The sequence below is a fragment of the Podarcis tiliguerta genome, assembly GCF_965153285.1.
Source record: "Podarcis tiliguerta genome assembly, chromosome: 3".
Classification (NCBI taxonomy): domain Eukaryota; kingdom Metazoa; phylum Chordata; class Lepidosauria; order Squamata; family Lacertidae; genus Podarcis; species Podarcis tiliguerta.
The window spans coordinates 63,763,366-63,791,021 of NC_139536.1; the positions used below are offsets into that span (position 1 = coordinate 63,763,366).

The following is a 27,656-nucleotide window of genomic DNA, read 5'->3' on the forward strand; positions in this document are numbered from 1 at the left end:
AAGAGAGCAACACAACAGAGGAGCCCATTGCCAGTGGACTATCTGATGGGGTAGCGTTGGAATAGTGGCTCATATCCATGACAAGAGTTCACAAGACAGCATAAAAAGAGTAGCTGCAACTTTTCCTTCAACTTACTTTTACACTCATTTCTTTCTGGGTACCGTTGTCCATAATATCCATTGGGGCAGGATGAAAAACACATCCCTATCTCTCTAATTTGACTCCTCATCAGGAAAAAAAAGAGTCGAGGTTTACATGTTAAGCATCCATTGAACTGGGAACATGTTGCACATCCTTGGCAATCTTGGCTCATATCGAGATTCACTAAGAAGAAAAGTAACACAAACAAACAAAGGGGAGTTAGCTAGATAACATCTCCGTAATCCATAAATCTTCTGCTGAAACCTCATTAGGGTTTTTGGGGGTTTTCTGCAGCTTGGAACCCCACATTTCACAAGGGGCATTATTTCTTTACTATGATTAACAGTATCACTCTCGTGCAAAATAAAGCTCTGCAATCCTTATGAAAAAAGAGAAAAATAACAAAATATACCAGCAGCCTGAACATATATATGTTTACTTGGAATAATATGTTGTGCGCAATGAGGCTTACTTTCAAAGAAGTGTCTGTAGGATTGCAACCTTAAGAACATGTGATGGTTATTCATAAGTCTTACTAAATTATATACCTTCCAATAAGTTAACTAGACCTTACTCCCAAGTAAGTAGATTGAGGACTGGATCATTCTGTGATATTATGGCAAGTGGACAAAGCTGTATTGTAACTTTTGAATAAATATTTCAATTTTAAAAAGAGAGACTAATACAGCCTTAATCTTTATCCACTGATCCAGTAAGTTTGCCCCCCCCCCAAACTGTGCTCTAGGGAATTCTGTGTTTTGCAAAACCTTACTACTGAGAGGAACAATAATAGTAGATTATTATACTACTATTAAAACCATCAGTGTTACCTATTGCTTTCCTATATCTCATACTGTGGGGATGTTCAGATTGCAGTCTTACTTCATTTGAGGCAATGGTGAAGCCCAAAAGGCCTATCCAATGCCTTACGTAAACTGAACATGTGACCTAGAACATGCTGGAGTTTTATAACAGACACGAGGAAGAGTTCCTTCACAGAGGAGTCATTTTGAAAAGCAAAAATAGTCACAGTATAGAAAAAGTAGCTTCATTTGCATTGACAACAGAGAAATCAAAGCAATATTATGCAGATGTGAATGTTTTATGTTGTTTTAAGAATATTTTAATTTTAAATTTAATTGTTTTGTAATTTGTTGTGTTTTGGCTTACTTATTTTATTGTTTGGTTCACCTGGTTTTTGCAATCTTGCTTTTGTTATTGCCTATGTACAAAAAACAAACCTTGAACTAAGTTTGCAATCAGCTCTAAAACAATACTTGGTTCAACCAATCCAAGAAGAACATCACAAGACATGAAAGAAGAAAAATCAATAAGAATAACCTATTGTCTTCTCCACATTGCATATGTATGCATAATCATCACCAATGAGACCTAAAAATGAGAAGGTTCAAATATGTATACTTTCTTCACTGTCCTTCTGAGCCTAAACAATTCTGAAGACTATATCACTGAAACTAAACTTACAAACGTTGCTGTTTAATATTGAAAACAGCGTTTTTGAAAAGCAATTTGTTCAGCTTCCAAGATATTGATCCACTTCAGCAACACACAATTTCAATGTACAGTCATACCTCGGGTTAAATATGCTTCAGGTTGAGTGCTTTCGGGTTGCGCGCCGTGGCGACCCGGAAGTAATGGAACGCGTTACTTCCGGGTTCCGCCGTTCGTGCATGCACAGACGGTCAAAATGACGTCACGCACATGCGCTGAAGCAGCGAATCGCGACCCACAGACGCAGGTTGCGATCCGGAATGGATCCCATTCGTATCCAGAGGCACCACAGTATGGCATACAGTTTTCCAGTGGTTGACAATATGCTTATTGGTCTGTAATTCACTGGGTGCAATTTGGAGCCATTTAAACAAACTGGCACCACCACTGCTTTGAACCCACTAAGGGGGACATGGCCAGATTTAGCATTGTGGGTAAATAGTCTGGTGAGAGTTGTGATACACCAATCAGCATAAGAGTAGAGTAATTCAAATGGAATAAAAACTAAACTGGAGGTTTTCCAGGTTTAACTTGTTCTATAAAATTTAGTATATCTGATTCCAATGCAGGTTCCCAGTCTTGCAAAGATGTGACCATTTTGGATTTCCCAATACAAGTAAGTGCGATTTCCGACAATCTATTTTCTCCAGATCGTGATATGGATCCAGGGGTTGGGTCAGGTTCAGATTGTTCCAGGTTAGGTCAGGCTGGTCTGAACCACCAAATCAGGTGCTAAATCAGATGTGGCTTTGGGGCGGGTGTATGCAGTCCGAGTACGAAATGTTAAAGACCAAATAATATATCAGGCAAAATGGGTCTGTTCTTCGGTAACAGGTCAAACACCTAAACCTGCGCTATGAAAACTGGGATCTTGAATTTGCTGAGAAATGTTCCAAGAGAAAATCTACCAGAGAAGTATGCAAAACTTATTCAGTCTGTTAAGTTTCTTTACCACAATAGAAATAGCTTTGATTAGCCACATGAATGACAACTGGTTTGAGCTTAATCCAGTTGGTTTAAAATAAATAAATAAAAATAATGGTAATAATAATATAATATAAAAGCATAATAATTATTTTCATATTGAATGAAAGATTCCCCCCCTCCTCCAATATACCATCTAGTTTCTCCTATATTTATAGATCAGTTCAGGAAAGAATGCAAATAATTCCACAGGGGTCAATGTACCTTGAGGTTTATTTGAATGGAAAATCCACATGACATAACAATACTCCCCAAGAAAGGCACTAATTTCTAGAAATAATTACCATTGTTACTGGCAAAGGCAACTTACTTTTCACTCTCAATCCAATCTGACCCTGTTCTACTCAGACAAGAGGTCTATAAAATCTGATACTTCTTATAATTGAAGACTGCAGACTGTATGATTACCTTTCTTTCATGCAAGAAAAAAGAGCCTACAATAATAAAGGGACTATGGAATAAAATAATGAATTCCCTACAGTGAGGACTATGGAAGTTATTAACTTCTATGGGCTGGGCTCAGACAATCTGACCAGCCATGAATTGTGGAGGAACAGAATATTAATTGCACATTTTGTCCCTATTAACATTGGGGTTTCCCCCCTACACGTACCTACTATTCAAATGAGAGATCAATTTGTGCACATGCACCCAGAGGCAGGACTGTGCTCCTGACAGGTGGTGCAACTGGCTGTGATTCCTTTCGCTCAACACACATCATACAAACTGGCTGTGTTAAAATATCCAGTTTTCAAGGGCGGTCCTATTATTTACTGCCAGCTTCTTCTGGTGGTACCCCTTTAAGAATGTGAACATTCAAGATGGCATTGTGGGGATCTTTAATTGTTCTGACATGCAAAGCAAAATACACCTACCCTTTGTTGCCATAACAGATTCCTATGATTATCTAGTCACTCATGCCTATACAAATGGTTTGGGATTCGTAAGAGTCCCATGGACTTGCATGCACACATTGAAACTTTTGACTGGGCAACACACAAATCACAACCTACTTTTGAGATTCCAGGTTTATAGGCAGTTTGTTATGTGAAATGCAGAGTTGCTGCTACTCATGAAAAACATCTAAATTGCCTTTTGGCCTAGGGAACTAGTTGATCAAATACATTATTCAGATCCTGACTGTGATGCCTTTTCAGTCATGCTCTAAAGTGTTTGGTCTCGTTCAGATGTAGTGGTTCAGCCACAGTTTAAACCTGGCTGATTATAACAAACTGGAGTTTAATCAAATCATGGTTCTTCAAATTGGGACTTCCGTATGGGAACTGTGGTATGTTTAAAAATGGAAATGGAAAATTCTGATCTCATCCTCTGCTGTCCAAAATAGGGGGGGGGGGGCGCGGGAAATGTACCCACCTAAGGTAACAGAGCGGCAAACAATGGATTCCTGTTAGGTCTGAACCAGGACTATAATGTTAGGCTATGGAAAGCTCCTGTTTGGGAAGGCTCCACTATGCAATCAAACTACAGGCCTTATGCAAATGAAAATTGCATGGAACTTTCCCACAGACTTTATTTAGGCCTAAATATATAGTTACAATTAACCCTAGCATCTTGCCAGATTTTACAGCTGCCACTGATAATTTGCACAATACCAAAAAATGCACTTGTAGGAAATACTGAGAAGTCACTGAGTATGTATTAATGTAACCAAAAGCTGAGTTTAGCTATTTGGCTAGTAACGCTGCCTATTTGCTCATCAGCTTTCAAACTGTACAGAGATCATTCAGTTCATACCATCAGCTTTACACAACTACAGTAGCAAGTTTCTCATACAGCCTTTTGAGGCAAGCGTTTTAATGTCACACAGGCTTTTTAAGAAATAGAAACCACAGGGGGAAAAACAGCAGGAGCATATTTAAATTCCCCTTTCCCCCATCCCAGAGAATATAAACTACAAAAAGCCCATAATTCCATCTTAGAAGTTATAGCACTGCCTGCACTGTTAAGAAACAAGACTTAATGTAGTCACTCAAATTTATTGCATGCCTACACAAATTGTGACCCACCAAACTGAACACAGCTCACCAGCCATGTATTACAGCCTTTTTGGTGCTTGTTGACATCCCATTTGTTTTTGAAGCCCTAGACAGGCAACCTAAACAAGAAACTTTCAGCAAGCCCTTGGGACCCACCATATATGGCTATGTTTGAATTGGTGGGTCCAAGTACAGGCATGGTTTACCATCTTGACTTTAGCTCAACTGGCTGTGATTTCCCAGTCTCGTGAAAGCCAGCGTATGCTCTACACTAATGGGAATTATTCTTGGGCAAGGGTGCATAAAATTGCAGTCAGAAAAACAAAATTCTGCAACAAGGAAACCCAAATTCTGCAAGATGGAAACCAAGTAAAAAATATGTGGCAGCTGTAGACTGTTACGCAAGCCACATTAGCAGAAACTCCCTCTAAAAAATTCACTCCCAGGCGCCTCCTTATCTGTGAAAATTATGCAAACTGAATTATTTTGCATGGTTTTCTGGAGCTTTACATGGTTTGTTTTGCTTTTGTTAACCGTAAAAAAAGACAAGGAGCTGTATGGATTACTGAAACCACACTCCTGACAAGTGGAAATGTTATTCGGCAAAACTGTCTTCGCCAACCTGGTGTCCTCCAGATGGTCTGAACTACAATTCCCATCAGGCACTAGGTTGGTGTAGGCTACAAAAACTCCTCTGTGGGGCTGTCTTTCAAAATTGCCTGGAATCTTTATCTGGCTCAACATAGGGTAGTGAGATTATTGATGGGCATTGACAACTATCAGTGTATTACTTCAGTGTTTTGTCATTTGCACCCTAAGTCCCAGTTGCAATTCAAAATGCTGGCATTAATCCCTAAAGCCCTAATTTTATTGGGGCCCATATACCTGAATGATCGCCTCCTCTCATATAATTCTGTCCAGACTTTAAAATTCCCATCACTAGGTGAGGACTTTCTCCAAATTTCCACCCTTAGTGAACTAAAGGTGTCCTGAGAAATGACCTCTACAGTGGTGGTGCCCCATTATAAAGCCCTCTCTCCATAAAGGCTTGCCTGGCAGCCTGGAACCTATATAAAGACATTTCAGTGCCAGGGGAAAACACTTCTATTCGTGCAGGTCATTTAATAATTAGGGTGCAATCCAAACCCACAATCTGCCAAGCTCAGAATAGTTCCAACGCTCTCTGCTAGCATCACTCGGATGGTGCAGAGCTCCCTACTCCATGTGCTGAAAGTGCAGGTGGGCAAAAGTATCACTGGCAGGAAATGGTAGCCCATGGAAAGCCCCAAAGATAGCGTTCTGGAGATGGAAATGGGCTGAGCGAGCCCAGGATCTGCTGGATCCTGAGTCAGTGCCACTGCCATTAGGTAACGGCATCAGGCTCAATATGGGTTCAATTGCTGCAGATCAGACTTTTGCCTGCACCACCTTCAACTCCCATCCCAGCCTGCATGAGCACCAATAACTACAGGTATGGTGGCAGTACACAGCTCAGTCACACCCTCTGCTGCCAGGCTAAAGTCTGGGTTGCTCTGCCAGAACATTTTTGTTTCTGACCTAGGGTATTTTGTTTTCTCCCTTGGCCAGACTTCAGTGCTGTTTTTATCATTCTTGATCTTACCCACCATCATAGTGGCTTTATATTGATTAGAATTCTTTTATTTTATTGCAGCTGTATTTTATTGCTTTTAAAAGTTGTGAAGCACCCAGAGGACATGGTTAACTTGGCAGTATATAAATGCCAAAACCTATAGAGAGAGAGAGAGAGAGAGAGAGAGAGAGAGAGAGTAAACTGGTTGCTGCAGTCTACATTGAATTAAAATGCAGTCTAGAAATCAATTTTAAGCGGCCTTCCTTCAGACTATTTATGCTAAACCCTTCTCAGAACTGAGAAAGGCAAATGTTGGACAGACAAGCACATTTTAGAATTTGCCAGAACAAAAATTACATATATTTAAACAAATGAAATATTTGCTTTAAAAGACAACCAGAAAAGGCATTTGAAAAGCATTTCTAATTACCGTACTTTTCCATGCATAACAGCCCCCGTGTATGACGCCCCCATTTTTGGGGACTAAAATTAAAGAAAATGGGGGGAGATGGCCCAAAGCTGTTGAGCAATTTTTTTGTGGGGGGTGGGGATGCCGAAAATCACTTACCCAACTGGCAAATGCTAATAATAGCAAGCAACGCAAGCCAAATTGCTGAAGCGGCAGCCAATCCAAAGCAGCCAAATTGCTGAAGTGGCAGCCAATCGAAACCCTCGTCTAATACACAGAAAAGTATGGCAATATCACTGTTCTAATTCCAATGGCAAATAAATACATAGCACTAGATGTCACCATTTGTCAGCAATTAATCAGAGATGGAATTCTAACACAAGAAGGTCTTGACCCCCAAAGATATGAGGTCCCACTATCAATCTACCATGATCCAAAGTAGCACAATGTGACACATGCACAAAACAAAATATTAGAAATATTTGTACAGCCAATTAACTAAAGCACATGATCTCCTCTGCAGATTACACATAAACTCACAAAACACAAGATGCATGTTTGTAGTATATTATCAAGGAATTAAGCATTTGTAACATGCGTAAATTTATCTAGGCTAAAGGAGGAAGGGTAGGGGGGGAAACCCTGAAAAAATACAGATGGAGGATACTAGTGAGGCAAAGATTAGTGCCAAGGATAGCAACACATAGTCAGTACATATACAGGGTAGATGATCAGTCAAGAACATGAGCCAAGAAGCTACCAGTCAAATTAACACACATGCATTTGGTCAAGGTACAATATATGCAGAGTCAGGGTTGTTAAGGTGCAGTGAATCTGCCCAAAGTTTTCATTCCATTGCCTGAACATTTTAACAGAGTCCTTGCCTATTAATTCTGCATCCTTTATGGAGCAACAACAGCACTCAACTGTGATATTTTTGTGAAAGCAATGCAGTCATGCATGATTTAAAATGCAGTGAGGAAGATCCATACAAACTACAGGAGCCAAGAGGAATACTTTGTAAAACTATCTAATATTTTCAATTTAGGAGTGGCTGGCATCTTCCCACTATGATTGGGCCTCTACATTTTGGTAATTTTACAAGTAGCAAGCCAAGCCTGGGATCAAGTTTCAAACTTACTTACTTACTTAGTTACTTACACCTTTTCAAATCTGTAAGTGTAGAGGTCATAAGAGAAATAGACTTCCTGGAGCCAAAGTCACCTTCCATCCAGAGCTTCCATATGCTTTTCCCACCATCGAAAGGAAGGAAGGGCTGCTAAGAACTGGGGGGGGGGGGGATCCCAGTGGAGGCACTCTCAGATTTATGAATTTGAACTCGGTGTACACATTCTTTACATATAATAAGACTCCCTGTCCCCCCTCCCACTTTGAACAAGGCATACCCTTCAGATGCTATGTTCCAAGAATGAGTCTCCCCTCATCACACCTCAGTAATACCTTAATTTCCTGGTTAGGATGCCAGATCCTTCCTGTTTGTTTCCCATATTTTGTGTCGTAAGAGACCATGGCCATTGCACCTTCCTGCTGTTGTATTTACCTGAAAATTACCAGGCCCCACTTCCATTGTACTGCCTCTTTTTTTCTTTTGCCTTCTTCCTAGTACAGTGGTGCCTCGCAAGACGAAATTAATTCGTTCTGCAAGTTTTTTCGTCTTGTGAATTTTTCGTCTTGCGAAGCACGGTTTCCCATAGGAAACACATTGACAGTTTCCCATAGGAATGCATTGACGGTTTTAAGAAAAAGGTGCAAGACGTTTTCGTCTTGCGAAGCAAGCCCATGGGGAAATTCGTCTTACGAAGCAACTCAAAAAACAAAAAACTCTTTCGTCTTGCGAGGCATTCGTCTTGCGAGGTACCACTGTACTTGACTCAGTATACAGCTCTGGGCTTTTGCCTCCATTCCTCACAGGATTTAGTTTGAAGGTTTCCTTGATCATTTTGACAAGGTTCCTGAAAAGCACGTTCTTCCCAGTCCTAATGGGGTGCATCCCATCTCCCACCAGGTCCAAGAAACAATGCTATCTTGTAGCTGGCTGTTCACTTATGGCATCCTGCTATAACTCCCCCACCTTTTACAGGAAGGAGGGAACTGGGTGGACTTTTGTCCCCAAGGCTTTCAAAAATGGCTTACTGGTTTTAGGCATTTGCATTAACCTAGCATAGCTTTGTCCATGAAAAACAGGACAAGGGACAACAGCAAAGAAATATTTTTGGTATGGCAAATCATAATTTCCTATTTATTTAGGGGAAATAAATGAATTTATAAATTACTTCTTGGTAAGATGAGAGCAAGAATCCCATTGCAGGGCCCACAGAAAGTAATGACTTTTGGGGCTAAAGCACCAAGGGTGTGGGGTTCCCTGCTGTAACAAAATCCACTGTATTTGAAATGAGAGCCCTCTTAGGTTGAAAAAACCATGGCTTCTACTACAGTGGTACCTTGGGTTACAGACAATTCAGATTGCAGACAATCCAGGTTACAGACACTTCAGGTTACAGACTCCGCTAACCCAGAAATAGTACCTTGGATTAAGAACTTTGCTTCAGGATGAGAACAGAAATCGCATGTCTGCGGCAGCGGGAGGCCCCATTAGCTAAAGTGGTACCTCAGGTTAAGAACAGTTTCAGGTTAAGAACGGACCTCCAGAACAAATTAAGTTCTTAACCCAAGGTACCACTGTATTAGCTATAAATAGAATACACAGTCTTGCTCTATTATATTACAGCTAAATAACTTGTCCATTTTATAAGAAAAGTAGAGGAAAGTAAATGTGTGCATGTCTGGAAGAAAGCAGGGGAGAGAAAAATCTCACTGCTGAAAAGTGTTCTGCCAAAATAAACCTTGGAGCATTTTATAAATTAATTCTGGTCCGCATGTTTATTTTTCTTTTGGAAATTCTAAAATGAGACCGTTCAAATCATCTTATTGGCAGCAGCATATTTTTAGAGGAGTGAAGGAAAAAAACCCCACAGAGCTCTGTTACTGGAAGGTGCTTGCTATTTTTTTCACTGAAAGTATTCTTTCCTTCTGACCTGGCATATTAGATAGGATTTATACTTCTGACCTGACATTATGTAGTTAAGATTTATTCTTCTGTATCAGCTTTATGATGCTTGCAAGCTACTTATTTACAGCATGGGGAATATATTTATGGCATAAGAAACGGAGATTGTACTTTAAAAAATAGTAAAAAATATGTCAGGGAGAGTCCCATGTAACAGTGAAAACAGCAGATGCCCCTACAGCTGCTTCCCCCGGGCTCTTGGGGTATTTCCTTTGTTGTTTCAGCATCAGCATTAGACAATTTCAAGTCATTTTGATGGAGAGCAACCTTAGACAGTTCCAAAAGCTCCAGCACATCCAAATATATGCTGAAGTGCAAGATAAAACAGGCTTTTTTCCTGTTGGATCAGTCGCTAACACGGATCCAATTGACTTGATTTTGATTCATTGTGTTTCTATGCCACTTTCCATTCAAAATCATCTCAAAGCCGCTTACAAACAATAAATAACAATAACAGAACGGAACATCATGAATACAACATGAATCACAGAAAAAAAATTACAAATCATCAACGAAACAATTGCAATCTATAAAACACCATTAACAAAGCAGCAACTGAAAAATAAGCCAAGCATCACAATAATCCATAAAACAATATCGTTAACAAAATAGCAACTAAAAAGAGAGCGAGAGCTATGCACAGTCAAGTCTGTACACACACTCTTCACGATCACATGTCTTATTATCTTCCATTCTATTCATTAAAACACAGGGGATGGACTGGGAAGTCCTGGAGGAAGTGATTTTTGTTCTGCATTATTTTGTTTTGGGAAATGTATGATGTATATATTCAAAATCTGGAAAATGTGTCAAATGAAATAACTGGAATTTAAATAATAAAATAAAGCACACATAATGCCTGTTGTTAAGACAGCTCAGCCAAATGCTGTGCCAGCTGGGGTTCTGGTGTAGTGAGTGGGCCATGGTGGAGCCAGTGGGGCTCTCAGGCCTGTCACCAGTGGTAAAGGATATGTTGACTCAGCATAGTAATCAGGGGGTCCATTCCCACTCGAGAAAGTCCAAGACAAGCCTGTCCCTCTGGAGCAGAGAGTCGTGGCTGCACTTGGTGTAGAGGCAGACCAAGACGTCCAGCAGTGCCTCCACACTCAAGACACTCTTGCTGGGCACAGTCCAGCCAAAATAAAGCTCAGTGAAGTTACATTAATTTCACTGGGAGTATTAAGCACATGTTTACACCCCTCCTATTAGAATCAATGAGAGTTAAAAGAGCTTAACTTTCATTAGATCATACTCATTGTTTCAAGTGCTGGTTTTGATTACATTGCCATTTTAAAGAAAAGGTAACTCTACTTGGGGCTGATTTACACATGCACATACACCATTTGGTATCTCATCACTCAGATGCTTAACACTTAATAACTCACAGCTGAATGCACAAATTACTGCCTCTGCTGAAAAGGAATGCATTACCCAAAAATAATCAGGTTAAGTTCTCTTCATTTTTTGTTTTTGGTGCTGTCACACATGTAAGTCATCACAATGCTGGAGCCATTGGTTGACAATTATTCACATATGAACATATCTTTCACTTGAAATGCCAAATTATGGTTTACAAGACTTAGATGTGGTTAATTGCAACATCCAAATTGGCAAACCATGGCTTAAAGCAGATCTGCAAACTATGGGTAGAACAATGTAGCACTAAGGATATCATTCTGTCAATACAAGCATTTTCCCTTGCTTCTACGCTCTCTTCTGTGGAGCCTTCCAGGGCAGATTTTGGAGAGATATGGGGTCACATGCCCCACATTTCTATAAAATATCTGTCAGGGAACTGCTATCAGTGCCGGAGGGAGAGAGCAAAATCCAGAGGGATTCCGGAGAGCATCCCGCGATTGGGAGAGGCAGCCCATCTTCTGGGGAAGAGAATCAGCGTAGCACCAGTGGAGAAGGGGGGCAGATGGGGAAGCGGTGAGGCCGTCCCATGACTAGAGTAGAGGTCCTCCGCTGCCTACGCCCTCCTTGCGCAGAAGGCTTTCACTGACAGATTCTGCCAGCGATTGAGACAGCCACGGGTGAGTCTCAATCTGCACGGCTGTCCAGACAGAAAAGGTTCACTCAGGCAATCCAGCCAGGTGTTTGCACCGGCTTATGCACGAGCAACCCCTAGAACCATTACAATATCCAAGGCAACTCACCTTTTCCATGTGCTCTTTGATGAAATTCCCAGCTTTCCATTCTGTACCACTCTGACTTAGCCTGCAACAAAGTCTAAGAATGTGCAACTGAAAAAGCTACATTCTTCCCAATGCCTATCCCTGCCTCCACTTCCCTCTCTTCCTCTAATGTTTCCCTGTGTCAATTTTAGTATGAAAGCACCTCAGGGTAGGGACCTGCTTTGTTATCTACTACACTGGGCCTGCCACTTCCACATAATTTACTTATGCGACTGCAGCCTCCAAATAAATAAATGGAGAGTGGGGAAAACTTACCATGGACAGAGCTTTTTAATCCCCATGCCTTGCCTCCTGGGCTCTGGGAAGGTCGTGTGAGGCCTGGTAAGCAAGGCAGAGGACTAAGCTCGCTCCGGACAGGTAGGGATGGTTGCACAGGAGGGGGGCATGGTTCTGAGGGTTTCCTTTGTTGTTGTTGTTTAGTCATTTAGTCGTGTCCGACTCTTCGTGACCCCGTGGACCAGAGCATGCCAGGCACTTCTGTCTTCCACTGCCTCCCGCAGTTTAGTCAAACGCATGCTGGTAGCTTTACACAATTTGGCTTTGCATGTGGATGCCCGGAACTGAACTCTCACGTAGTGAGGTCACTGTATATATTTTGAAAAGTAGTTTGTCTGTTTGTCCATTTGTTCTCTATGAGTTTGGACACCTCTTGATATATCATTGCCAAACTTTACACAAGGGTTCCTGAGATGGGCTCAGTGGTTGTTGTTGATGTTTGGATGTCAGGTGCCATTTTGAATCAAGATGGCAGACCAAAGCATGGTTTTGATGTGACTTCACCTGATTTTTGGTGTAAGGGGTCCAAACTGTGCCACTTTCAAACTCTGCACAAGGTTTTCGTTGACATTGGGTCACTGGGAACCATTTTTAATCAAGATAGTGGACCAAAACATAACTTTGGCATGACTTCACCTGGCTTTTGGCTTGACTGTTCCAAACTCTGCTGATTTGGATGCCTTTGAAGATATTGTTGCCCAATTTGCTGATCCTCACCTGTACCAATTTGGATGCTTCTCAAGATATCATCACTCTACTTGACACAAGAGTTCCCAAGGTAGAGGCAGCAGTCTTCATCAATGGCTTGAGTGCCAGGCGCCATTTTGAATGAAGATAGTGGACCAAATTAACACCAAATGCACCTTAACTCCACACACCAAAATGATTCAGGACTCGGTCAGGTGCTCTCCGGGTTAGTTTGGAGCCCTCTGTAGCATGTGTGTGCACCCTGGCTTGTTTGTATATACAGACAAAACCCCCAAACTCACAAATGACACAATCCATTTAAAAATCATAATTCTGAAAGGGGAGTTCTTTAAATTCCCAAGCAGTGCTGGACACTCCCTGATAGTACTCTATTACGGATCAAGGCAAGCTGGTGGTGATGTGACGATAATGCAATATACTACTTTGTGGTTGGTATTTGAGAGTTGTGAAGAAAAGAAATTTTAAAAATTCTGACTGAGGAGTTGAATGTTTGTTTGAACAATCCCTAGTTGTCATCATCTTTTCAGTTCAAGGTTACTTTTGTCAAGGTTTATGGTCAGTTCTATGTGTAAGGAGTGGTAAGCCCAATAATATTTCAAGATAATCCTGAGGTGCTTCCTTTTCCCAACCTTTGTTGCCTATTTAGATTTTTCATTCCAGACAAAGTCTCTTAACATGTATTCTTATACAGTAATTTAACCTATGGGCTTTCTGCTCTCAGCAGCTTGAAAGTCATTACTCCAGTAAAATAATAATAACGGTACTTTTTTGGTTTACTCTCTTTTTTTACTCCAGTTGTGGATTTCATTTAAGTAGTGCAATCATATTTCCCTGTCTTCTTATACAATATTAATTATAAAATAATAGTACAGCTCTTTGCTTCTTATATACTCCACATTGCACTTCTGTGCATGTTTATTAAGAAGTAACCTCTACCTAGGATTCCAACACACTTACCTGAGAATAAGCACATTTAACATAATGGGACTTACATTCAAATATACATGCACAGGATTGCACCCCTGTTGTATTTATCCCACTGAAGCCAATTGTTTGTAAGTAGTTTTAGGCTTGATTTGGTGTTCAGCTAAGTATGTAAGTTTTCGAAGCACTTATTTAGGAATAGGAGGAAAGTTTATGGGTGAGTTATGACAATGTCAAGAAGGTGATGTAGTAAAAGTCATAAAATACTTGCAGATGCTGGTATTTGTAGCTTTGGAGAAGAAGCACTGGAATAATGTTTACTGTTGCTAAGCGTGTCTGTGGGAGACCTGCAGCAGGGAACATGGGTGGTTTCCCTCTCTTTGACCCACAGAGCTGATAGGAATCAAATATCATGTTCTAAAAGTTACCTTCAGTAAATTCTGTTGTAATGTTGGATGCGCTCATAACATAAATTCTATAAAATACATTAAAGTGCCATGTTTTTTGCAGTTGGATTTGTGCATGAGGATCCGGGGATGCACTGCAGGTGTTTCTACATCAGCTAGTCATTTCTATTTTGTGATTTATATTTGGACTCAGTTCAAAAACACTCCAACATAAAACAGAGCCTGACGTTACCGGGTAATACCAGGCAGGTAAACATATCCAAGTCCTACCTGAACTACACATCCTTACACATTACCATCTTAAATCACAATGAGGTGTTTTCCCCCCATTGTGTTTCAATTTGCATTTGCATCCCTATGCTTTGACATGTTTCCACATCACCCACAGCCTGCCCGCACCACTGAGTGGAGATGGAGTGGGGATACCCCAATGCAAACTGCCTGGTGGGTGTCCTCACCCTTCCACCTACCTTCTCTCCTGCTGGAACTAACTTGTGAAAAGCTAAGCCCAGAGGCACTTGGAGCTAGGAAGCCAGAGCCTCATATTACAGGTTCTTGAGAACAGCTTTAAGTCCACTACAAAACAGTTGGAAAGTATTTAAACTTAAGCAGAAGCAGATATATTGCTGGCACCATCTTCATCTGCGCATGCATGCCCATACTGCCACTACACATGTAGAGCCACACCCAGAAGGAAAGGTCATTGTCTCAAGTATACACACTGGGGCTTCACTGTTAATTGAATAAGGCTACAGTTTCCAAGTCGGATCAAAGCTGGTTTGTGGGATATGCATCAAACCTCAGTATTTCACAAAAACTGCAAAATACATCTGCATCATTGACAATACCAGGGGTCAGCAACCTTTTTCAGCCATGGGCTGGTCCACTGTCCCTCAGACCATGGGGGGGGGAGGGATGAACAAATTCCTATGCCCCACAAATAACCCAGAGATGCATTTTAAATAAAAGCACACATTCTGCTCATGTAAAAACACCAGGCAGGCCCCACAAATAACCCAGAGATGCATTTTAAATAAAAGGGCACATTCTACTCATGTAACAACATGCTGATTCCTGGACCGTCCACAGGCTGGATTGAGAAGGCGATTGGGCCACATCTGGCCCACGGACCTTAGGTTGCCTACCCCTGGATAATACTATGTGAACAGAGATTGAAAAACCAGTAGTGGGAGCAGACTGGAACCAGTATAAACAGTATTCTGTAACCAGCCATAGGCCCCATCTGCATTATACATATAAAGCAGTATCATAACGCTTTAAACATTCATAGCTTTCCTCAAAGAATCCTGGCAACTGAAATTTGTTAAGGATGTTGAGAATTGTTAGGAGACTCCTGCTTCACTAAGAGAGTTATGGTTCCCAGAGTGGTATAACAATCAACCCCTCTTCCCAGGAAACTTTGTGAATTTTAGCTGCCTTCTTCCTCCCCATTCCCCCCTTCATTCCCGCAAATGTCAGAGAAGGGTAAGCAGAACCAGTGGTTGGACTGGGGATCCAGTGCTGCTGCTGCTGCCTATTTAGGACGAAGAGTCAGTCTGGGTATGGCGGCAGCAGAAAGAGCAATATGGAGAGGAAGAAGACATCCAGAAGTGGTCGTGGTCAGCCTGCTGATCTACTGCTCCCACTGCCAATTAGTATGGAAAGATGCCCAGGTAAGACAGCAATGGGAGGAGGAGTACAGCGAGGAGGAAAGTGATCCTTAGAAGCACTGGCCAGCCTGGGGCCCCATGGTACATCACAGCACATTATTCTGTCCCCCATGCTGTTTGACATTTCTCTTAAATTGGGGGGCCTGGTATGCAGTGCCAACTCTGCCACTCATTTTTATCTTATTCAGGTGAAGTAATTGAAGTCCTGAACCAGTGTCTGAGATCAGTGGTGAATTGGATAAAGGCCAATAAACTGAAGATTATCAGAATAGGGAAGTGGAATTCAGTCTGAACTGGGCGGGATTGCATATCCCTTAAGAAACAAGCACAGTTTGGAGCTGCTGTTAGTTACAGGCTTGTTCTGGGACGCCCAAGTGCACGAGGCACTGTTCATCAGCTGAGCCTGGGGAGTCAGAGCCTTCCTCATCAGAGACAACCTTGTCACTTTTATCCATGTGTTGACATTTCACTTATATTACTGCAATGTGTTTTACATTTGGCTGACTCAATAAATCATTCCTGAGCTTAGGTTGGTGCACAACACTGCAGCTGGATTGCTGACCAGGGCCAGGTATTCAGAAAATATATTGCCAGCCTTGATCCAAATGCCCAGGCTTCTGGCTCAATTCAAAGTGCTGATTATGGCCTTTAAAGCATGATATGGCTTACGACCACTGCATCTTAAGGAGCACTTGAAGCAAACTTACTTCAGAAGAAAACCCACAGTGGTCCTTGCAAAGGTCAAATTTGCCCTTCATGGAACTCTGGGCAGAAGACATGGGGGCACCTAGCTTCCAAACCAGGCACTAGCCAGGCTCACATCTGCTAGCAATGTAACCATACCATGTGACACCATTCTTTGTATCTAGGTCAGCATACATGTGTGTGCGCGCACACATACTCATGTATTAAATAGCCAGTTCCCAATATTCTGTTCTTTCTTATATTGCTAGCACACACAAGCATCTGTTATAGCTACTTCCCAACATTCCCTTCTTTGTCAAAAGCAAGCAGATTTCCCCAAACTGGTCCTCTCCAGATGTTTCTGGATTGCAACTTCCACCATCTCAGACCATCAGTGATGCTGGCTGGGGTTGAGGAGAGTCCTACTTCGTCAGGAGTGCACCAAATTGAGGGAGGCTGCACTAGAGTGTGATAGAAAAGTCAGACAACTGACTTGCAGAAGGAGAAGGAGACAGGGAGTAAAACCATCTCTGATCAGAGATGCCTCACTTCATTTCTCCCATACATGAAGCAAGTTCTTGGTCTAGCATGGCAGCCATGTGGGTGGAGGAACTCACCTTTCCTATCTCTCCATACTGCATACATCTGGGGAAGGAAGACTATGTCCTGACATACTGTCTAGCATCCTGAGTGTGTGTACTTTTTTCTCACAGGCAATTCTCATGTGCATCAGGAAAGGAGATGGTAATTATTTAGCAAGTTAGTTCGTTATATGAAGAGGTGTTTTTTTTTAAACTCCCCCTTTTTTTACTCTTTCCAAAGTAGCAAACAAATGCAAATGCCATAAAAGTAAACCTAAGCAAAATAACAATAATAGAGGACTAAGATACCAAATAGCCAGTTAACGGTGATTAAAATACAGTGGAACGTCGGGTTGCAAACGTGATCTGTGTGGGAGGCACATTCGCAACCCTCAGTGCCACGTCTGCGCACATGCGTGATGCGATTCGGCGCTTCTGCACATGCACAAAGCACGATTTAGCGCTTCTGCGCATGTGCGAGTGCCGTAACCCGTTCCGGTACTTCCGGGTTTGGCGCGTCCATAACCTGAAAACATGCAACCCACAGCGATCACAACCCAAGCTATTACTGTAAACAGGAGTTAGTTACAATTACAATAAATTCACCTCGTGCCTAGAAACAGAAGTGGCTGTGGCAGCAGCTGAACAAAATAGGTACTGTACAGAAGGAAGGCTGTAGCAGAAGAGAGGTGACAAGTGAAGAGGGAAGAATTGAAGAAGTGAAGGAGATGGGATGAGCAGAAACCCATAGGATGAAAGGCAGGTGGGACTTCTCCCCTTCTTCTCCAAAATAGCCCTCTGTACCATCCTTCAAATTGTAAGGGCAAATAGCTATAAAGAGAGAGGAGTGGAAAGAAATGACTGCTTACCCAATCCTGGGGTGGGTGACTGCTGGACAGTCAGCTGGCAATTGTGGGCTTCCCCTGGCCAGCTGCTTAAGTGGGCAGACTTTCCCGCCAGCCAGTGTTTGAATTTGGATCAATCCAGCCAGGCTGGGTGGGCATGGTTTGAGAGCAGACCAGAGTGGGCCAGGCTTCACTCTAGTCTGCCCCCAATAAAAGCCCATTGCGCCTGACCCCAGAACTTTTTAAAGCCCAGAATGTTGTTTTGTCCAGTTTTTTCACCTTCCTTAGTTTAGGCCTTGCTCCGTGGGAAGGGGTCGCTGCGAGTGGGTCCGCAACTTCAAACAACTTCTCTCCCAAAAGATATATATGCACTCCTATTTCTACTTAGTAATTGTAAATAGTTTTGCAGATTTTGCTTGCTTGTTTCTTAGCAGAATCTACTTTGAGCATACATGTAACATGTTAAGAAAATGGATCAGGAGAAGTTGACTGGTGCTTTAACTGCATCAAACTAGGTATTTACTTAACTTTAGACAGGTGATTTCTCCATAAACAGACTCTCCTTCAGAGTCCTTTATAATGTAAACCTATACAGCTGATATTTTTCAATGGTTTTTCACTGTGTTATATATAATTGAAATGGATGTTTGACTTCAGTGGAGAAGGAGATGTAGGTAACAGGGAGTGAGTAGCTCTATTAACAATGCGGTGAGGCTACTAATTTCTTTAGGCTTAGCCCCAAAGTATTTTGACAGATCCAAAGAGTGAAAATTAGAAAATATTTGTTCTCTTTCTCTGAAAGGACAATTTTCAAAAGTCCAATTTATATTTACAAGCAAGTTTGACAGCACAGGAAATCTGTGTATTGTAAAAGAGGGAGTACAAATACTTTCCCTTTTTCATTGTGATTAGTTAAATGAGCATTATTGTCGTTATCCAAAGACCTGGGAGAAGAGGCACCTAAACATATGTAATGAAGGCGCCAGGTGAGCCTGCCTGGGGAAAGCATTCCACAGGCGGGGGGCCATCACAGAGCAGGCCCATTCTCATGTTGCCCGCCCTCTAGACCTTTCATGGAGGAGGTACACAAAGAAGGGCCTCAGGTCATGATCACAGGGTCCAGGTTGGTTCATATGGGGAAATATGGTAAAGAATATTTGTTTGGTTGTATTGATAGCCTGTTATTTTCACCATTATCTGTCTTATAAAACATTTAAAAAACTTAATGCTGAAAGACCATTTTTTGTTTATACATAGTATGTGTACACACTATGAATTTATAGCGCATTTAAAGCACAAACCCCAAAGAATCCTGGGAGCTGTAGTTTGTTAATGATGCTGGGAATTGTAGCTCTGTGAGCTGTAAACAAGAGTTCTCATAATTCTTTGGCAGGTGCTGAAAAATGTGTTTTAGATGTATGGTGTACACAGCCAAATAATGCCAAACCCCTATGAATACAGGACACAATTATGCTTAGGTTCTTTTTGAACTGGCTGCCCACTAAAGAAGAGGGTTCTTTTTTTACCACATAGCACCATTTTATTGCATTGTGGTTGAAGCAGTTTCCCTGTTCTTCTGTTGGTTGTGGTTTAACTGTCTTAGCTTTCTCAGTCATAAGTCAAAGTCTTATAGTCTAAAACTTAAAAGAGTTTCAAATGCAGTTTATGGTTTAGCCTGAGGTTCTGGGGCTCAAAGGAGGAAAATGTCAAAAAAATCTTTATTGTCTGGATCCCAGACATAACATAACGTTTCACAGGTGAGGTGGATGGGATGGGAGGGGTGAACAGAAAGCAGCAGGACACCCCCATCCCATCCCACCCCCAATTCCCTCCTAATTCATTGGACTTTTCCCCTTCCCATATTCCCTATTGTTCTTTGCCTGCTTCCCAAGTTCCTGGACTGAAGTTGCGAATTTGGGGGGAGGGAGGGACCAGTCCCCTTCACGTCTTACCCTCTACTTAAGTCCCATTTGGAGACAGCATGCTGCCTGCCTCTCCTCCATCAACAAATAACCCCACAACATTCTGTCTCTCATGCTACAGATGCTCTGTGGGCAGAGGAGGAAGCACTGGACACCCCCCTCCAGGACTTGCATGTGCTGGGATTGATGGGTTTAATTATTGACAACGAGGCTGGGGAGTTTGGAAAATACCAGCAGCATGATGAGTAATGAGCAACATATTATTACAGCCCCAAGGCTCCTTTTTATATGGCTCCCACCATTCATTGAGATGCATAAAGAAGGCAGATGTAGCAATCCCCTTCCCAGCCATCTTCTAAAATTGCACCCGTTGGTTCTCCTTGAATATTTCTCTCTCTCTCTCTGGTCTGAAGTCAAGTAAGGGGTGTATCTGCCTTTGAAGTAAATCTTCTGCCTGATTTGCACTGCCTGATTAGTTTGTAAGAGCGATAAGAAGCTATTCTCTACCGTGCTGTTTAAACATCTGTTCTTCTGATCTCGTCATCGTCATCTGATCCCCGCGCTCGGTTTTTGGTTGTGTGTGCGCGTGCGGGGGAGGTTGTTTCATTGTCTCCAAATCCAAGTTTAAGGACCGATATAGTTGCCTTTGAAGTCAACGGAAAAGCTTCGGTAGGGGACGAAGCCAGGTTGGGGGGGGGGGGTCAAACCAACACACTGGCGCTCGCAGCTCGGCCGGCTACACCATACCTCTGCATCCCTGAATTTTCCGTAGCTTTGGGACAAGTTCCGTATGAAAAGAGCCCGCACCTGCAAAGAGCGCTCCCTCCCTCCCTCTCCCGTATATTGCAGCGGACGCCAGGGGTCGCGCCTTTCACAACTCTGGAGATTCAGGGCAAGGGGGAAGGATCCTTGGGCTTTGGAGAAAGCAAACCACCTTGGGCTGAGCAGATGACGCCCAAACAACGTGCCACCATCACCATCTAACAAATTTATCCTCAGTCCTTTCGAACTAAAAGAGACAACAACATATCCTCATATGCCAAGAAGAAGAATAACTCAGGGCGTTGCTTTCTTTTTCCATGAGTAAGTAATATCAGATACTCCCGCGCGCTCTCGGCTGCCTGACATACGAAATGAATGAACATTTCGAATACACTGGCATACGCTCTGCACTCAATGAGGGGCAGCTATGTGAGGCAGCAACCCTATCCTACCCAGTTGAACTTAATGGGGCTGATCTGTGTGCCGAAGACTCCGATGTAAGCACCGCGTCGGAGGAGAAGCGAAAGTCCAGTCCTCCGCGTTAGATCTGTGGTGCCCCACGGAGACAAGCGTGCAGATCACCGCTCCATGATGTGCAAGCCTAAAGTTTGTGCCAAACAGCTCGCCCCACAGCCCCACCTCATATATGAGAGAGGAGCGCAGGAATCGGGGCTAGTTTGGTCTTGCAGAACGATTTCCTTACTTCTCCTGGATAAGTCTATTTACTGGAGTCCAGATGTGTAGAAAACCAAATGCCGAAACGTCTTTCTCGGATCAGTCCTTAGTCAGATGCTTATTGCCTGAGAAAGAGAGAAAGAAGGTTCCCCCTTCTACGGAGGAAGCTGCTTTATACTGAACCAGAGCATCGGTCCATCTAGATAGCACTGTTTGAACGAGCAACCTTCAGCACTTCCTTTTCTGAAAGGTGTGCTGTGCCTTCCAGTACCGTCTCCCCAACTCGGCTTGCCAAGTCTGAAACCACGTCCAGATCTCGCAACAGCTCAAGGGGCTCAAGGGGCTCTGGGGAGCTCTGGAGGAAACGAACCGCTCCGTGGCCCCCGGGGCAACAAGAGGGCGTCCCGTCGTCAGCCTTTCATTCTGGCGAAGCGGACACGACCGTGCCCGGAGAGATCCCTCGCGAAAGCGATATTTCCAGGGCACTTTCGGTGAATCAGACCTTGTTTTCGAGAAGCCGATGCACAAAGGAAGCTTTCAAGGGATACTTGTGCCAAGGTGGGGAAAGGGAAGGCTGGGCAAAACCTAGGAAATAACCTTGTGTACTTTTGGAGGGGGGGCCGGCGGAATGAAAACAGGCTGCTGTGTGTGTTGGCCTCTTCCTATCAGGGCAGAGCTGTCAAGCAAGAGGGAAATACACAGCCCCTTTCACCAAGTAGTACAAAGCGCCAAAGGAAGCTCAGAAACAGCTCTCTAGGAAGGGCCTTTGGGGAGATATGGGAGGGGAGGAGGATCCCTATCGAGGTCGACGGAGGAAAGAGATTCCTAGTAGACTTTGCACGAAATGAAGAGGAGAGACCAAATTTGCACCCGCTCATCTGGGTTTATCTCATTCAACCCCTCTACCCACTCGCCCTGCCTTCTCCATTGAGGCTCATTGACGGGCAAGTCCTACCTAGGTGTTGTCTAACCTGGAAAGAATGGCCCCATTCGCCACAAACTTCACCAGTGTCTCCTGCGTAATCTGACCAGGCCAATCTACTGGAATCTAAGGTTCAAACAGGGTCGCATTGGCCTTCCTTCGGTGGAAAACACACACAACCCACAGCCCCACGCTTCCAACACACACACTTCCAACGATGTCTCCGAACTCCTCCGAGGACGATGCCCGTGTGAATTAAACAGGGGCACGATCCAGGGGCACTTTTCGATCTTGCACGAACTTCAACTGGGCTCCTGTCCGGTGCTTTCATCTCGCCTATTGAAATCAATGGGGCCTGCAAATCCAACTTAACTCAGATGCACTTAGCTTTCGAGGCAAACCTGCAACGTGCTTAACTTTAGCCGACTCCTGCTCGCTAGTAGAACATTGTCACCATTATTTGATGTATAACATGTTTCCATTTTTCAGATTGGCCCTCTCTGCCACCTTCTGATTGTAAAAATGTGATGTTATAATAACCTACAGAGATGCGTACACTGGATGCTTCTCTCACCCCCAAATTTCAGACAAATTACAAAGCCGAGCAACCACCAGGGAGAAAGAGAAGAGATGCTTGGGGTCAACGTTATTCTTCCTTTTTTATTAGGTACAACGTAGTAGCACTCATCCAAGACGGTATCAACTTACCCCCTATTCACTTAAGTGGGAGGCAGATCCCATTCAAACCGCCAGGCAAAGATCAGGAGGCACCCAAAAGGAACCTGCGCGACCCTTTGCTGCATTACCGAGGGAGACACCGAGATGCCTCCTCGATCCTGAACCACGTGTGTGTGGAATGCATCGTACAATACATAAGGAAAATAGCTTTAATTCAATCTTTATGATAGTGTGAAACAGTGATGATGTGTTTCTAAGTTGGTTGGGAAAAAGCTTCCCAAGAAGGGCGTGATCCTCCTTTGCTCCTCTATGCAAAACAAAAAAACTGCGCAGTGCGATCCTATCCACGTTCCTTTGAGACAAGTCTCCTTGAGTTCCGCAGCCCTGTGCGCGGCACTTCGTGGAGAAGAGACCAGCGGCACTTACTTCTTAGCGCTGCGCGGCTAAGGAACAGCGTCGTTCACCGAGGCTGCAAGCGAGCCAATATGCAGAGGGTCGGGTTGCCCGAGACCTGCTGCTGCCGTACCAAAATACCTTTTCCCCCCTTCAGCGTGACTCCCCCTGGGACATCCCCGGCACCACGAGAGAAGCGAGAGATCCTCAACAGGTGATCCCCATACCCTTCCCAGCCCCGCACTAGGAAAAAGGGCGCACTTACTTCCCTGCCGCCGGACTCTGGAAGGGTTCTGCTGGCTGCCGACGTATTCCATCAAGTTCAAAGTGATAAAGACCCAAGAAACCAGTCGCAATTGCATAGTAACCCTGTAAGAAGTTCCCGTCTCTCGTCCTTTTCGGAGGGGAAGTGGAGGCGGCGGAGTGGGGAGGGAGGGGGGGAGGGCGGCAGAAATACCTGCCTGGGAGGCAAGGGCTCCCGAGCGTCTTCTTGTTTACAAACAAGCGAGCCAACAAATGTCACTGGCGGCGGCGGCGGCGCGCGGGCTCTTAATTATTGCACTTTCAAGTCGCCCCGACGATGGCCTCCGGGCAGCCTCCTCGGAAGGACGGCGAAAGAGAACGGCGGGAACCCGGGAGCGAGGCGCCTGGTCGATGTCAGGGCAGGTAGCATGTTGCGAGGGGGGGGGGGAAGAGGGCAATAAGAGGGCTGGGCAAAGGTTGCTCGTGGCGCGGGGCGCTCCCACCCGGCTCCGGCTACAGGTCGGCGCTCCCAGTCAGAAACTCCATGGGCAGGTGTGCCTTCCTCTTGGGCGCTGCTCCCCTTCGCTGAGGAACCCCATAGAGAAGGGCAAGGGCAGGCGCGGGGAAGGAGCCCGGGCTGCTGGTGGTTGCGGGGCCGGCGAGCCGGTGGCAGCGCTTCTCCCTCTCCCTCCGCTTCAGGGCTGAGCGCGCCCTCCTCGGACCTGGCTGGGAGCTGTAGCCTCAGACGCCTCGAAGCCCAGCAGCATCTTTCTGAGGGAAGGCGTGGGTAGTAGGAGCGCCGCCTCAGCTACACTAGGCGTGAGGCGCCTCAGAGCGCGAGGAGCGGCTCCGTTCGCAGCGGGCGAGGGCTTCGGAAGGCAGCGGGGCGAACGACGGCAGCAGCAGCAGCAGCCCCCTCAGACCGTCCCTCGCAGCTGGGCGACAGCCGGACTCGGAGCAAAGCTTCTTTCCGCTGCCTTCTCGGACTCTGCCTGAGAGCGAGAGCGAGAGAGCGCTTCCCACTTACTCCTCCCTCTCCGGGAGTCCAGGGGTATTTTTGAAGCCCGCGTCGAAGTGTGGAAAGCAAAACTCCAATCGGACGCGCAGCCGCCTGGGCGAGGAACTTCCAATCGCTGGCGGGCGGCTTTGGCTCTAGCTGCCGAGGGAGGGACGCGGCGCGCGACGGGAGCGGGGAAACGCGCGCGTGCGCGTGGGGGTGCGAGAGCGCTCCCAGAACTCTCGCTTCTTGCTGATGCCGGGGCGTCGCTCGCCGTCGCCTTCGCTTCCCACACAATGCGAGGAGCCACACGCTTTTCTCTGTCAATATCGGGGGGTTTTCGGGGGTGGGGTTAGTCTGCATGATGCCTGAGCGTGTCCTCATGAAACATTTCTTGGGGCCAACTAACAAGGATAAAGCAGCGAGTGCAGCTAGATTTCAGATTTCACAGAAGTCGGTCAGCCCCCCCCCCCTACTTTCTGATGATTAGAGATAAGAAGCTGCGTTGTACTGAGGGCGCTCCCTCCCAGGAGATCACTTTTTTGAGGGATTTAATCACATACAGTATAGGCAGATGCATGTTGCACAGTTATAATCGATATGGAGGTCTTGCGCAACAAACCTGCCCCCCCCCCCCAAAGATTGGACTTCCTCCAATAAGTGGGAAAAACTGGGTTGGGGAAGGTGTAGGGTAATACCTGCTTTGATGCACTGTCGTCTAGCCTCCCCAATAACAAATCAGAGTGAATGCTCATTAAATATCTTTATTATCTTTATTTATATCCCACCTTTTCGTCCAGACAAAGGACTCAATGTGGCTTACAGATAAGACAAAAACACAGATAAAATAGAAAAAGGCTAAAAATATAGAAGAGACAGTCATTAAAAATAATTAAACACTAATATAATCTGCTTATAATAATATACAATAGTAAGATTTATTTTAAAATGATATAATAACGATGAAAACATCACAGTAGATCTTTCCTTTAAAAGAGTCGGTTCCTAAAGAACTTTTGGAATAAAAAGGTATCCATCTGCTGGCAGAAGGAGAACAAGGAAGAGGCTAGTCAAACTTCTTATCAGGGCGGGGAAGTTCCAAAGTCTGGGAGCAGCCACCAAAAAGGTCCTCTCCCGTGTCCGTACCAAGCATGCTTGTGAGAGTGGCAGAACTCAGAGAAGAGTCTCCCATAAAGATCTCAGAGCCCAAACAGGTTCAAATGAGAGAATACAGTCTTTCATCTTGAACCTAAGCCATATAGGGCTTAATAGGTCATAACCAGCACTTTTAATTGTGCCTGGAAACAGATCAGTAGCCAGTGGAGCTGTTGGAACAAAGGCATCATATGCTCCCCATAACTAGCCCTGGTCAACTGTCTGGCTGCGGCTCTTTGGGCCAGTTGAAGCTTCTGAGCACTTTTCAAAGGCAGTCCCACATAGAGCGCATTACAGTAATCCAAATGGAATGATTTGTGTCACCATGGTCAAATCAGACATTTCCAGAAATGGGTGCAGCTGGTGCAGTAGCTTTGAGAAGAGGCAGTTTGAATATTGTTAAATGCAATTGTTGTTTTTATATATGCTTCCCAAACCTTTAGTCCCTGCACCAAGGTACTCATTTACACCCTGTGACCTCCAAGTATAGGGTGGTACATAAATTCAATCAATCAACCAATAACTGTGCAAATGCACTCCTGGCCTCTGCAGAGACCTGGGCATCCAGGCTCAGGACTAAGTCCAGGAGCACATCCAGGAGCCAACACCATCTAATGTCTTGGCAAACAAGTCAGGATGAATACTTATTAAGCAGGTCATCTGGAAGTGCCCTGAATCAAACTACTGGTCCTCTAGTTCAGTGTTATCTGCATACTGACTGGCAGCAGCACTTCAGGGTTTCAGGTAGGGAGTTGACCCTAGCCTTACCTGGACTTTCCACATGCAGATCATGTGTTCATCTACTAATCCGCCGTCACCAAGTATATTGGTACAGGGCCAGGGGGAACTTATTTTTGCAATATGTAACAGCAGGATTTGGGTATCTTTTTCCAACAGAGGATAACTTTTCATAACCTCCTGGGGGGCCACATGTGACTGCTGAATGGGGCCAGAAGAAAAAATTGGGCCGTGCAGTGGCTGTGAGGCTAAATTCCAGCTGTGCAAAAGACAGAGATTTCTACACCTGCACTCATTGCTCTCCATCCTGGCATGTGAGAGGTATTATCCCAGGTCAAGGACACATTCCAAGCCAGGCTACTTAGGTTTGGTTGTGCCTAGTGCAAAAGGATTTCAGGTTGCACCGGAACGAAGTATGAGAAAGAGGCAATGGCCACCTTTCCTCTGAAAGTATAAAAACAATACAATTATTCAAACGCGAATGAAGTGCTAATCAAAACTTATGGTTATGAGGGAAGAGGGTTTAAAAACGCAGTAGTCCTTCCAGGAGTGCAATGCTACAGCTTCCTGATCATCATCTTAAAACTATAATGGATTGCATACGTACAGGGCTTCCAGCACACCCTGCGCTATCATTTCTCTTCTCTGCATTTTTCTGTTTTAAAATTGTGTGTGAGAAAGTGTACCGTGAAACTAAAAAAAGAGAGTGTACTGCTGTGTGATATTAGAGGGTTCTAGAACACCGTTCCTGATTGAAAAGTATCATTCAAATCTTCCCCCACCCTATACACTTTTTGTGTTATTAACTGTTATGTTTGCCCTACTGACAAAAAGACTGTCAACCTAAATATCCTGCGGTCTCCTACTGAGGTTTTCATTGCAGGAATTTCTAAAACCACACACACACACACACACACACACACACGTATAGTGTTTTCAAGTGTACAAAATAATTCATAATTCCTTACAGGAGCCCCGCATTGGAGATCGGACTGAAAGACAGTGACTTCACCATGAGATTAGAGTTTGAACTTGGGTTCATACTGAACCCCTTAAAAATAAAATCTACTATACTGTACTCCACTGCACACAACATAGCATGCAAAGTTTTCTATGAAGCTGATGAACTTTGATCATTAATTATGGCTTAAGCAA

The 27,656-nt window shown here is 44.1% G+C and overlaps 1 protein-coding gene across 1 annotated transcript in view; it reads right to left on the reverse strand.

Annotated features, from left to right (window-relative positions):
- Positions 1–24,744, reverse strand: part of RSPO3 (R-spondin 3) — a 53,052-nt gene extending 28,308 nt beyond the window's left edge. Inside the window, exons 1-2 of the mRNA XM_083435123.1 lie at positions 23,634–24,744; positions 137–325 (exon numbers count right to left, since the gene is read on the reverse strand). Coding sequence (XP_083291249.1) covers positions 137–325; positions 23,634–23,730 — 286 coding nt within the window. The 5' untranslated portion in view covers positions 23,731–24,744. The remainder of the gene's footprint in view (positions 1–136; positions 326–23,633) is intronic.
- Positions 24,745–27,656: the final 2,912 nt, after the last annotated feature.